Source organism: Bubalus kerabau, chromosome 2 (assembly GCF_029407905.1).
Source record: "Bubalus kerabau isolate K-KA32 ecotype Philippines breed swamp buffalo chromosome 2, PCC_UOA_SB_1v2, whole genome shotgun sequence".
NCBI classification, from domain to species: Eukaryota; Metazoa; Chordata; class Mammalia; order Artiodactyla; family Bovidae; genus Bubalus; species Bubalus kerabau.
The window spans coordinates 120,508,536-120,522,815 of NC_073625.1; the positions used below are offsets into that span (position 1 = coordinate 120,508,536).

A 14,280-nucleotide genomic window follows, 5' to 3' on the forward strand; every position below is an offset into this window, starting at 1 on the left:
ATATATATGGGATCATTAACTTACTTACCTCAACCAGCAAGATGCAGGTGCCATTGGCTTGTATAGTTTTGTTATTAAGCAAGCCTGCTATATTTACAATGTCTGGATTGTTTTCTCAAGTAATATTAACTTACAGTTGTCTCCTAAAGCCCCCCTAAATTTCCCTCTCTATCTATAATCCCCTAGTGGGATTTCTAAACTAACTGTTTGGTTATCCTACTCTATCTGTATCACCACCAAGCTCTATTATCAGATTTAGCTCTCAAAGGCTAAGCAGACCTTAACAAAGTGAAGGATGTGGGGAGGGTATTCCAAGGAGAGAGAGAGGAAAACCAAGTTTAGGATTCTGAGAAGTTCTGAATACTTGCCAACAACAGGTTATTTTGATGGCTTTTGGAAAAGGATTTTAACAACTAAAGTGGCTTGAGTTATGGTCCTTTCTCAATGTGAGACTTAAGGACTTCTGAAGTCCCTTACAGTAGTACATGCTATTTGACTTCACTGTTTCTCAACATCTCTGAACCATGGTGTTTTCACACAGGGAGTCAGAATACATTGGTTTGAGTCCTTGCAATCCCTTGCAAGTGATAATTGCATTTGGACTAGCATGGCTTAGAAGTCAGACAAACTTGGACTCAGCTCTCTGTCATAGATCAAAGGTCCATCAGGCAGATTTTCACATCCGTCTTTACTGAGGGAGAGAGTAAAGTGGAGTCATAGAGACCATGGTGGGAAGCCTGGCTCTGCTGCTTTCTCGCTCTGAGACTCTGGGAAAGTTACTTAGTTTCTCTGAACTCCAGTTTTCTTTATAATAATGATGATAATGTAAAATCTCACAAGGAAAATGTATATGAATGGTTAAACGCAGTTTCTGACACTGTCATCTCTGCTTAAAAGTTACATTGTCATGATTGATATTAGGTATGTGCATCTTTGTCAAAATATCCACATTGAAGAGTTCTTCCCACTGGCAAAGTGAGAATATCAGTTCTTTCTTTTGTTTTTAAAATTATTTTTAATTTAACTTTTATTTTATATTGGAGTGCAGTTGATTTACAATGTTATGTTAGTTTCAGGTGATTACAGCAAATTGATTCAGTTATATATGTACATATATTCATTCTTTTTCAGATTCTTTTCCCAGATAGGTTATTACAGAATATCGAGTTGAGCTTTCGGTGCTACATAGTAGGTCCTTGTTGATTTCTTATTTTATATATTTTATATATAGTAATATGTATATGTTAATCCCAATCTCCTAATTTATCCCTCTCTTAGGGCTTCTTATTGTAATGTACACGTGTGTGGATTTACAAAGTGTTAGCCATGAAAGCCATATACCATCTTCCAGTTCATTGGTTCATTCCTTCATGTAGTTATTGAGTTCAAAAACTAAAGACCTGTCTAGGTGCTAGAGATACCAAGGTAAGACAGATATGATCTCCAACATCAAGGGCAATCTAGAATTCCTGAGAATTCTAGGAACACTGTCATATCTATTTCTTTTTAGCTGCTCTTAGAATATAATCAAGTAAAGAAAAAAGAGCTCAAAATGCCTTTCTAACTTCATTTTGATTCATGAGTTATACTGTACTTAAGGTATGTTTAACAGAAAAACAACTTGTCCACCATGTGCTTTCATTTACAAATATAGTAGTATTTTGAGATTGGCATATTAATTTTTAACTGAAAGCACAGAGTCCCTTGAGGGTAGAGAAGGGACTTCTGCTTAGTGTCACCTGTACTCACTTATTGATAAGCATGTTGCTGCTGCTGCTGCTGCTAAGTCGCTTCAGTTGTGTCTGACTCTGTGCGACCCCTTAGACGGCAGCCCACCAGGCTCCCCCGTCCCTGGGATTCTCCAGGCAAGAACACTGGAGTGGGTTGCCACTTCCTTCTCCAATGCATGAAAGTGAAAAGTCAAAGTGAAGAGTACTGGAGTGGGTGCCATTGCCTTCTCCGATAAGCATGTTGGTGTGACACTAATAGATGATCATCTCCTACAGAAGATTAGTATGCGGGCCAAATGCCATTGAGGTTGAAATCCAACCCATATGGAAGCTGCTTGTTGAACAGGTAACTGTTTTCATTTGTTTTTAAAAATAAAATACTGTTTTTTCCTTTTGCATTTCTAGCACTCAGGGATATCTTAAAAACATGGATACTTTGACGAGGACAAAAATCTGTATTTTGTGCAATTTTCTTTGGTTATTCCCATTGACTTTAGTTTCTACTTTTCCTGTCTATTAATATATTTCTATTAAAATATATTATTTCAATAAATATATATTTTTTATTCCAGGATTTATAACTGGTCCTTTTCAATAATCACTTGTTCTAAATTCAAATCTGCTTTAAAAAATTCCTTCCCAGTGTGAGGGACAGATTTTCATTTCATAATCTCCTCTTTGTTTTCTTCATTTTGTTGATGATGGCTGTAGTGGGGAGGGGGAAGGATTGTTATCATTTCATGATCTCTTTGAGGATTTAAAAAGTATTATTTGATCTTTTTTTGTATTATTCTATCACTCTATTATATCCATTCTCTTGATAGTGACTTCTTCCTTTTTTAGTGTTTCTGTTTGTTTTAGGATGTTTTCTCTGATGCTGTGGAGTTTATCTATTTATTTTAGTAAGCTCAGCTTGGGTAGGACTTTCCTTCCTCCGTGCATCCCTCACTCTGTGCTCACTTTCCTTCTTTGGGTCGTACTGGTCACCACAGGTCCCAGGTTCAGAACTGGAGCCTGTATTGAAGGTTTGTGCTCTGTCCATCATGGATCTGTTGGATGCAGGCCCTGACTCAGCTTGGTGCTTGGCCAAAGTCACAGCTGAACCACAAACTTGTCTCTCCTATTCCACCCTCTGCTGCTGGTGAACCCTGGCTGGTTGTGACTTTTCTCAGCCTCTGCTCTGGGACAGGACAAGTCCAGGGGCTATTGTTGTTATCTTTAGCAAGCCTGGTTATATCTCCTGCCATTTGTGGGATACTTATTCCCCATAAAATTGAGCTCCTAGCCATTGATCTCCTGTCTTTGTGTAAAACCTAACAGACTGATCAATCTGTCTCCGCTCAGTGCTACATGTTTCCAGTCTATTTCTAATACACAAAGATGGCCATTTTGGTTTTTACATGGCCATTTTTTAAATATAATTTTTTATTAGACTTTTTTGTTTAGAACAGTCTTCGGTCCACAGAAAAATTGATCGGAAGGTACTGAGGTTTCCTCTGTAACCCATGCCTCCACATAAGCACAATCTCTCCTACTATTAAAAAGCAGATTGCTTTTAAAACTTCTTATTCAAGTACATTTTCAAATTACCAAAGACTCTTTCAAATGTCTATTTAGTCTACTTTGAAAAGAATGCTAATATTTCCTGACACTTACTTATTAGGTTTTAGTAGGAAAAATAATAAGAAAATCTATGTCTTTACATTTGATTTCAAAAGAATATTGAATAAGAGAACTAAATTAATTAGGATGGTTTTGTTTCTTCTACAAGAAGTATTTCACCAATTTTCTACTGAGTTTATACAAACTCAAAATCGTATTACTAGAAATGCATAATTTATAATTAAAGCATTTCATGCCAAACAGACAGAAGAGCTATAATTTGTAAGAAAAGCATGTTGCAATGGAAATAATAAAAAAGTTAAGGAACACAAGCTTTCTTAACTGATGAAATACGGCCAAGGGTTTCAGAAACTTTTAAGTTATATCCTATTAACTTATGAACCAGATGTCGGTTTATTTTTAGGATTAAGGTAGAAATTTATTTAATATATTAGAAAATTATAGAAGATAGAGGTAAGAAAGAACAGCACTGATTTTAAGTAATATTTCATCTAATTCATAATAATTATAAAGAGCACTTTACCAAGAAAAAGAAAAATCTTTGCCCTGCTCAGAAGGGGTGTTTAATTCAAGCTAAGTGTGTAGGTCATGTGACCTTCTCTAGCTCCCTGGGGTTTGCCCTCTCTGCTATTATTATTAATAGTAAAGTCAGCAGGACTTAAATGGGGACAATTGAGGGAACAAAAAAGCCCAAGATAGTATTAAGAGACCAAAAATACCTGCTTGGAACTGGTGATACATTCTGCACGTAATTCTCACTGCAACTTTGAATAAAACTTTTCTCTTTGCTGAGTAAGACTATCCCTCCTTGTTTAAGAGAAGGTCCATGCTCTCAGAGGATCTTGCTAAGACCTGTGACATGAGAATATTATTTTTAAATGAATTATTTGGATAAAAGTGAAATCCTTCATTTTCATTGCACAACTTCACTACATCAAGCATGTGATTACGTGAAAAAGAAACTTGCAATACACAGTTCAAAACTGAAGTTTGTTCTTAAAAGAGTCTGAATCATGTTTCTCCTCCAATGTGGGTACATCTGTTTTAAAAGGTAAACTATTAGATTTTGTTATTGGTCAAATATTTTTGAAAGTTCAAAATAAATAAGAAGGATCAATTTGTGAGCATGGTTCTGAACGCCTAAAATAAATTCGCTTCTACCATACCACATTCTATGAGCTTGACATCGCCTCTACTGAAATTAATGGAGCTCTAAGTGAATTCTATTGTTGTATGTTGCAAAAAGGAAAGAAAAAAATCCTATAAAGAAATGACATCATCTAGACTGCCACTAAGGTTCATGCAGGTGACCCAGAATCTCTTTTCGTACCTGCAGGTTTTAAATCCATTATACGTGTTTCAAGCCTTTACCCTCACTTTGTGGCTGTCTCAAGGTTACATCGAATACTCAGTGGCCATCATCATCTTGTCTGTTCTCTCCATTGTCTTAAGTGTGTATGATTTGCGACAGGTAAGAACAGAAATCATAGTTGGATTCTATTTAGCCTCAGGCTGCACGAGAAGCCAAACATACGGTTCCACTGAGAGCAAAGAGTTGCTTCGTTAAACATAAGTCATAACAAAGCAAAAAGCAAGGGCTTACTAAATCTTGGATCTCAGAAGGCGGGTTTCAGGAATGTCAGATAGATTTAAACATCTTTGCCAACTCTGATTATTGACTGAAGGCTGCATTGAGTAACTAAGTTTAGAAGGGCTCTAACGCTGTGTCTGAGTCTGATAGAAAAATGATGGATTGATGATGACAGTATAGTACCTATCTGTCATCTTCCATCGTTGTTCATCTTATAGCCAATTAAAATCTTCCTTTTAAAGAAAATCAGTCTTATAAATGATATAATAGTGTATTCTGAAGTGGATGGCTTCCCTGGTGGTTCAGACAGTAAAGAATTCATCTGCAATGAATTGAGACTTGGGTTCAATAGCTGGGTCAAGAAGACGCCCTGGAGAAGGGAATGGCTAACCACTCCAGTATTCTTGCCTGAAGAATTCCACGGACAGAAGAGCCTGGTGGGCTACAGTCCCTGGGATCACAAAGAGTCAGACAAGGTTGAGTGACTAATGCTTTCTGAAGTGGAATCTAGCTGAATATTACTTATAAATCCACAGCCCCTCTAAGTTTCTGTTTCCCACTACACCTTTCTAGAAAATGTTCTGCTACTTTGCTCAAGATTCATCAGGCTAAATTATGAGGCAACTTCTAAGTGTGTCTCAATGTATTTGTTGTATATTTTTGGAAACTTGATTGTGAAATTGACTTTTTAGACAGGGGAAACAGTGATACTTGTATCTGTCAACTCTGTCGAACTTTTAAAATCACCTGGTCTCAAACTTCATCCATCTTCTGGAAAAGAGGAAGCTAAGATACAGGGGGTTGGTTCGTGTCATAAAGTGATTTTGTGACAGAATCAGGGCTTCTGGTTCCCTATAAATGAAATTCTATTACATGTGTGGTATTTCTTTAGCAGAAGATCCTTTCCAAAGTAGCACATTGCTGGGGAAGAAAAGTCAGACCTACGAGTGAGAGGAGAGATGCCTTCTAGCTGTCAGGAGTCTGGGCACATGTCAGTAAAGCAGACCTGGAGGCTTTAAACAAGTCCAATCGAAGGAGATTTTTATTCTTACTCTGTTTCAGTCACTCAGCAAATATGAGGTCTAAGATTGGCTTTTTATCAGGTTTTGGATTCTACAAATTTTGAGTTATGAAGTGTTTGATGAGAAATGAAAGAAAGGCAATATATTTAAAGAGTTAGAAAGCAGGACTTAAAAATGAAAAGTTAAATGAATGGAGACACTTTGAGCTAGAGAGTGAAGACTAGAGGGGTTTCTTTTGTTTATGGTTTTTTGTTTGTTTTTGCTTTTTTAAAAATGAGTGGCCTAGTGTGTTTCTTCATGAACTAATTTAGAATCACAAAAGCCACACAAATATTAATAATGATCAGTAAGTAACCTGCCTTTCATGGTGACAATTTCTTTATGTCTGGCTGCCAAGTCTAGGGGAAGAGTGACTGTCCTTCTGGTGAACTCTCAGCATGTGAACAAAAGTAGGAAAATAGACACCAGGACAATAAACGATCTGCCAGATTGTGTTCAGCCACAGTAGGAAACAAATTATAGTTGTTTTACTTTTGTCATTTGATAGAGGCATGTAATGTGAAGCCCCAAATCAGATTTCTAGCTCCTGGGTTTTGAGAAATCTTTGTTTTAATAGAATGGATAATTTGATACCTGCAAGCCACTCATGTGCTTTCTGGCCGATGTCAAACATCAGTGAATGCAGTTCCTCTTCCATGTGCTTCCTTCTGTTGGGAAGACACATACTCAACATATACCTGAGTATATCATCACTGACCATCTCAGGGTTCTAGGAAAAATACAGAAAGATCTGAGGACTTTGGCAGGGAGATCTTTTCAAGTTAAAATCCTCCCTCCCCACACATACTAATCCTATTTGTATTACTTGACACAATTTGTTACTGGACACTTTAGTAGTCGGTCTGCTTTTCTGTGAGATGTGTGTGTGTGTTCACTGTTATAGTTCAGTTCAGTTCAGTTGCTAAGTCATGTCCAACTCTGCGACCCCATGGACTGCAGCACACAGGCTTCCCTGTCCATCACCAACTCCTGGAACTTGCTCAAACTTATGTCCATCAAGTCAGTGATCATGTATATAGTAGAGAAAATTAAATGAAACAATGCATTTGAAATACATGTGATCCTAGTCCATAGCAGGCACTCATCAAATGTTACTTTTTGTTACCACTGATATAGTTGTTACTGTTTGTACCCTTATTCTTGGAGTGGAGAAGCTAGACTATGGAAAGATGGGAGGCAGCCTAGAGAGGGAAGACAGGAGTTCTAACTTGAACAAGGAAGCAGTGCAGGAAAACCCCGGGATGAGCTTCTAACCACTACTGATTCATCCACTGTGACTCTGGGAACTCTTTCTCCTCTCTGGACTCACTTTCCTCAGCTATAGATAGTGGAGGTTAAACTGTTTTTTTAGGTCCCATCTTTTTAGGATTCTATCATTTTGCCAGGGCTACCAGCAAGGCACGAACAAGAGCCCTTGAAAACTTTAAACATTTATTAAGAAATTGGCTGGCCACGGGGAATGTGGGGGCATGTGTTGTAGACTGGAGTAAATTTCTATAGGACCCTATTAGTTTTAGACTGATTAATCACATAAACTACTCTGTCAGGAGTGGACAAATAATAGAAGACCATTTTAATTCCCTTCATCACAAAAGGAGTAAATATTATAAATACACACCAGTAGCTCATGGCAAATAGATGGGGAAACAATGGAAACAGTGGCAGACTTTATTTTCTTGGGGTCCAAAATTACTGCAGATGGTGACTGCAGCCATGAAATTAAAAGACACTTACTCCTTGGAAGGAAAATTATGACCAACCTAGACATATTTAATATCTGCATATTAAAAAGCAGAGACATGACTTTGCCAACAAAGGTCCATCTAGTCAAAGCTATGGTTTTTCCAGTAGTCGTGTATGGATGTGAGAATTGGACCAAAGAGAAAGTTGAGCGCCAAAGAATTGATGCCTTTGAACTGTGGTGTTGGAGAAGACTCTTGTGAGTCCCTTGGACTGTAAGGAGATCCAACTAGTCCATCCAAAAGGAAATCAATCCTGAATATTCATTGGAAGGACTGATGCTGAAGCTGAAATTCCAATACTTTGGCCACCTGATGCAAAGAACTGATTCATTTGAAAAGACTCTGATGCTGGGAAAGATTGAAGGCAGGAGGAGAAGGGGACAACAGAGGATGAGATGGTTGGATGGCATCACTGACTTGATGGACATGACTTTGAGGAAACTCTGGGAGTTGCTGATGGACAGGGAAGCCTGGTGTGCTGCAGTCCATGGGGTTGCAAAGAGTCAGACATAACTGAGCAACTGAAATGAATTGAACTGAGCTCATGGAACCCAAGGACGTAAAGCGTAGATGGACTTCACCAGGGGGCTGAGCTGAGGAACTTGGGTTCCTCCTCCCAGCCTCCTATTCTATGGCAAATATGCAATGAAGCAAACATATTTTGGAGAAAATGCTGCACCCTCACTCCTTTTTTACTGAAAACTAGGTGTACCTAGAGCTCCGGCAGCCCACAGTTGGTTTGTTCCATGTGGCTTTCTCCCTCCAGTGGCACAACTAGTTGGAAAGGGGGCATCTGATCTGGTGGAAGCTGACTGGAATCCTTCTGCTTGGAATCCTGGAATAAAAGCTTGAAGCTGCTGGCCATATTCTGTTAGGAAAGTGATCTATGATGTATAGTTAGGAGCAGGGTGGCCACCCTCTATCCCTGCATATGGACAAGCAGAGAAACACACACACACGCACACACACACACACTTCCTCAGAAAAAGTAGGGAAAAGAGTGAACAAAATACACAGTGAGGCATAGAGGTAAGCAATAATCAGTCCAACAGAGTCAGAGTAACCTGTTTCTCACAGCGTTTCCCTGCACCTAGTCTGGAAACTCCCTTGGGAGACTTGGCTGTGCTTCCCACCTTAGGTTCATGACATCTCTGCATCTTCATAAACTCTCAACTTCTGCTGAAACCAGCCTGACAAGTTTCTGTTCAGTTCAGTTCAGTCGCTTGACTTTCTCTAGTTGCTGGGAACAGGCGCTACTCTTCCTTGCAATGCATGGACTGCTCAATGTGGTGGCTTCTCCCGTTGCAGAGCAAAGGCTGTAGGCACTTGGACTCAGCAGTTGTGGCACATGGACTTAGTTCCTCCAAGGCATGTGCAATCTTTCTGGACCAGGGGTCGAGCTGATGTCCCCTGCATTGGCAAGCAGATTCTTATCCACTGTACCACCAGACAAGTTCCTAGATGAATTTCTTAATTTGTTTTTAATCAAAACAGAATTGTCTTATATGAATTAAACTGGAACTGGTGTTTTTCACTTTACAATTTATATAGTGGCCATCCACTATAACAAATAATTCTAAATTATGTCTAAAAATAATGATGTGATATTCCATGGCTTACCATCATTTATTCAACTGTTTTCCTCTTTATGGAAAATAAGGGGTTTCTTCTCTACAACACATATATTGAATTAAAACTAACGACAACATCCACTGGATCATCGAAAAAGTGAAAGAGTTCCAGAAAAACATCTATTTCTGCTTTATTGCCTATGCCAAAGCCTTTGACTGTGTGGATCACAATAAACTGTGGAAAATTCCGAAAGAGATGGGAATACCAGCCCACCTGACCTGCCTCTTGAGAAACCTATATGCAGGTCAGGAAGCAACAGTTAGAACTGGACATGGAACAACAGACTGGTTCCAAATAGGAAAAGGAGTATGTCAAAGCTGTATATTGTCACCCTGCTTATTTAACTTCTATGCAGAGTACATCATGAGAAATGCTGGGCTGGAAGAAGCTGGAGTCAAGATTGCCGGGAGAAATATCAATAACCTCAGATATGCAGATGACACCACCCTTATGGCAGAAAGTGAGGAGGAACTCAAAAGCCTCTTGATGAAAGTGAAAGTGGAGAGTGAAAAAGTTGGCTTAAAGCTCAACATTCAGAAAACGAAGATCATGGCATCCGGTCCCATCACTTCATGGCAAATAGATGGGGAAACAATAGAAACAGTGTCAGACTTTATTTTCTTGGGCTCCAAAATTACTGCAGATGGTAACTGCAGCCATGAAATTAAAAGACACTTATTCCTTGGAAGAAAAGTTATGACCAACCTAGGTTGCATACTAAAAAGCAGAGACTTTACTTTTCCAACAAAGGTCTGTCTAGTCAAGGCTATGGTTTTTCCAGTGGTCATGTATGGATGTGAGAGTTGGACTGTGAAGAAAGCTGAGTTCTGAAGAATTGATGCTTTTGAACTATGGTGTTGGAGAAGACTCTTGAGAGTCCCTTGTACTGCAAGGAGATCCAACCAGTCTATTCTAAAGGAGATCAGCCCTGGGATTTCTTTGGAAGGAACGATGCTAAAGCTGAAACTCCAGTACTTTGGCCACCTCATGCGAAGAGTTGACTCATTGGAAAAGACTCTGATGCTGGGAGGGATTGGGGGCAAGAGGAGAAGGGGACGACAGAGGATGAGATGGCTGGATGGCATCACTGACTCAATGGATGTGAGTCTGAGTGAACTCCGGGAGTTGGTGACGGACAGGGAGGCCTGGCGTGCTGCGATTCATGGGGTCAAAAAGAGTCGGACACAACTGAGCGACTGAACAATATAGTGTATCCTTACATATTAGTGTTTGTGTCTCTTTTTTCAGCAAAACAAGATATGTATATTTTGTACGTTAATAAATACTGTAGTATTATTTTCCCTAAATGGAATAATTCAGTCTCTTACTGGCAACATATGAGAATATCTATTTTCCCAGATCCTGACCAGCATTAAGTGTTATACCTTGGTATTTAAAATTTTCCATCTAATACATTTTTGAAAATTCTGTCTCATTGATGTTTTAATTTACACTTCCCTGATTACTAGTGAGATTAGACACACTTTCCTTTGTCTAAAAGAGATTTGCACTTTTATTTACTTTCTTTTTTATATCCATTATATATGTGAAAAAGTTCTGTTTTTTAAACTTCTTTATCTTGACCTTGACTTCTGCTAGATTTAAAAAATGTGTCTATTTAAGTATGTTTCTTTTTCTTTATGGTTTCTGGGTTTTTGTCTTAAAAGTCTCCTCTTTTTTTTGTTATAAAGCTCTCCTTTTCCAAAATTAGGTATTTTAATTTTTTCTATTTGTCATTTTCTTAATATTAACTTTAAAATTATTCATAGAATTTAAATATTCAGATCTTACAACTTAAAAATCCCTGAATGCCTCCCTTTACTCCAAACAGTAGCATGGGAATTTCAGACTTGATGGCAATTTTGCAAAGGACTTCTTTGAAATGATGACACTAAGCCCATTAGCAGTTAGCATTTGTTAATAAAAGCTTATCTGAGCCAACCTGCAAGGCCTCTTGTAACACTATACAAAAAGGGCCAGTTTCCTGCAACAATCTCTTTGTAGTTTAAATCACAAGTCCTCAGCAATTAATATTAATTAATTGCTATATTATTAATTAAATAGTCCTCAGCTAATCCATTTAGTGCTTTACAATTTGCAGTGGAATTTGATATTTATAATGAAGGTGCTTGTATGAGGCTTGGTAAACTGTGAAATGATACACAAATGACAGGGAGGGATAGGAGCAATCAGGGAGGTAAAGTGATTTAATCACATTCACCCCAGGAAGGGTGGCTATAGACCTTCATCCCAGGTCTCCTGACTCCGAGTCACTTTCCCCTCGAGCAAAATCTCCAAGTAACTTGTGAGTTTCCTGTGGCAGTAAATGATAATTTTGATAATTTATAACAAAGAGCAGATTTGGGCAGGAGAGCTGGGAAAAAGGGAAGAAAAATCATCTACTTACTGCCATTTCTAAATCATGCTAAACAAATACATGCTTTTGAAAACTGCAAAGGAGAAGAATGTTGTCAAAAGTGGAATAAGATATCCCCCTGCATCCACTCTAGCCACTGACAATGTCGCACAGAGAGAGGTTACCTTGCCTAGGCCAAGAAACGCCCCAGTGCAACATGGTCCCTTTGTACCACTTTTGACGCAGATATGAGCACAAACCTTGGCACCCATTTGCATTTCCATTGAACTGTACTGCAGGCTCCACTGTTGGCTCCACGGTGGCCGCTGTCAATAGCATGGACAGAGCTGGCCCAGAGTTCTCTGCCTCAATTCAGGACTGAGCTGGGCTCAGGAGACACCTGAGTTAATGCCCTCATTATTCATCTCTGGAGGAAATCCAGCCACCGCAAACACAAGGACACACAGCAACAGACGCCGAATAATAACAATATGCAAATTCGTTTTGGAAGCGAATCCTGGTCTCGCTGAACAGGAACTGGAGAAACCAGAGGGGACCTAATGAAAATCAGGCAGCGAGCTTGGAAATCATGGCAAGCATCACAGTGCTGGCTTTCTCGTAGCTGGTTGGTTGTCATAGAAACCCGTGTATGTAGCGTTTCTGAGTACATTAGCTCAAAGAGGATGCTTATATTATCTTACTGTAGAATTGTTGGGTGAAGTAGAATTATTCAGCTGAGTTAAATAAATATTTGCTGAGGGCCAACTATGTGAAGGCCACAGGGGATACATAGATGAATATGTAGCCCCATCTTTGAACCTCCTGACTTGGAGTGGAGACCTGACAAGAAAACAGATAGCTCTAGTGGAATGGGATCTATGCACTAACACAGGAGGAAACACAGAGAGTGGGACAATTAATTCTTCCTGCGAGTGTTAAGGACTTATGGATTGGAGATATTTCAACAGGGCTTTATGTATAGGAATAGAAAGAGCTGGCTAGTAGAAAACGGGGGTGAACATCCTAGGGAATAGCTCAAGCAAAGACAGGAAAGCTTGGCAGGTTATGCAAGATGCTAAGTTTGATAAACAAATTCAGCTTTATGCCTTCATAAGTTTGCAGAGTTATAGTCAAGTATTATTGACCCAGGCTTCACCACTTCCAAAGGTGTTACCATCCTTTTAAGCAAAGTTGAAATTGACATTAACTAAAGGAGTTTGCTATGCAAGAAAATAAAGGAATTTGTAAGGAAGGATGTTTGTCTTCTCTTTAGGACAAAAGCTGCTTTCAAGCACTTTCAGAGACCATTTTCACCCACAGAAAAGGCTTTAGTCAGATGAACCTTTTTGTTGTTGATTTTCATACTTAATAAGTCAGTGATTGTGGGCAAGTTACTTTAACATTTTTAAGCCCCTGTTTTTTGTTTTATTGTTTTTGTTTTTAGTTATATGTACACTGGAGGTAATAGCATTTTCATCATAGGATTATTTTGAGGTTTAAAAAAATCAAGCAACATATTCCAAGTACCTAAAATAACACCTGGCACTTGGTGACTGAATAAAGTTTTAAACTATTTAAAAACAATAATTTGAGTCATTTGCTATACTGTGAATATTTCTCCTATGAAACCTTGGAAATCTCAATGAATCTTTGATATGCAAAATAAATCCGTATCATGTTTTTGTAGAGCTTGAAGGGAACCTGAAAATGATCCAATTCATTGTTGTCTGTTGACAAAGGAAACAGCTTATATGGTGAAATGTATTATTATATAGGGGTACCTGACTGGTTGGTGGGTAAGCCTGACCCACCACTCAGGAATCCTGACTGAATCCAGCGGTCTTGCTACCAAACCACGTTCTCATTGTCATCCATAATTAAATGAATGCGCCAACAGGCAAGCCTCAGGAAGTCACCTTAGGCCAACGAATATGTGCCCAACAGTAATATCACTTTTTCCACTCAATTGGCCCAAATGATTGAAGTTTAGTTTTTGAAGCAAAACTGAAATAAATAATAAATTGGTCTACATATATATTAACACCAAACTTACCAAACTGATTATGTTCTCTCAAGAGGAAAGTTGCATAATTGTGTGTAATTCTTGTCTAAGCCTGATGACATTTATAACATTAAACATTATCAACAAAACAGACAAAAATAATTTAATATCTAAAGAGAAGTTTTATTATATCTGAATTATGGTAAGCTGTATGGTAAGCTAAATTATGGTGTTTAAGTACTGTTGACTGTATTTAGACCTCTTCTATTTAGAGGTATCTGATCTCTGTTCGTTTCCAAGGCAAACCATTCATTATCACAGTAATCCAAGTCTATGCCCCAACCAGTAATGCTGAAGAAGCTGAAGTTGAATGGTTCTATGAAGACCTACAAGACCTTTTAGAACTAACACCCAAAAAAGATGTCCTTTTCATTATAGGGGACTGGAATGCAAAAGTAGGAAGTCAAGAAACACCTGGAGTAACAGGCAAATTTGGCCTTGGAATACAGAATGAAGCAGGGC

At 38.6% G+C, this 14,280-nt stretch overlaps 1 protein-coding gene across 1 annotated transcript in view; it reads left to right on the top strand.

Annotated features, from left to right (window-relative positions):
- ATP13A5 (ATPase 13A5) overlaps positions 1 to 14,280 on the top strand; it is a 143,418-nt gene that overhangs the window by 54,379 nt on the left and 74,759 nt on the right. Inside the window, exons 6-7 of the mRNA XM_055570096.1 lie at positions 2,007 to 2,076; positions 4,690 to 4,824. Of these exons, the coding sequence (XP_055426071.1) occupies positions 2,007 to 2,076; positions 4,690 to 4,824 (205 nt within the window). The remainder of the gene's footprint in view (positions 1 to 2,006; positions 2,077 to 4,689; positions 4,825 to 14,280) is intronic.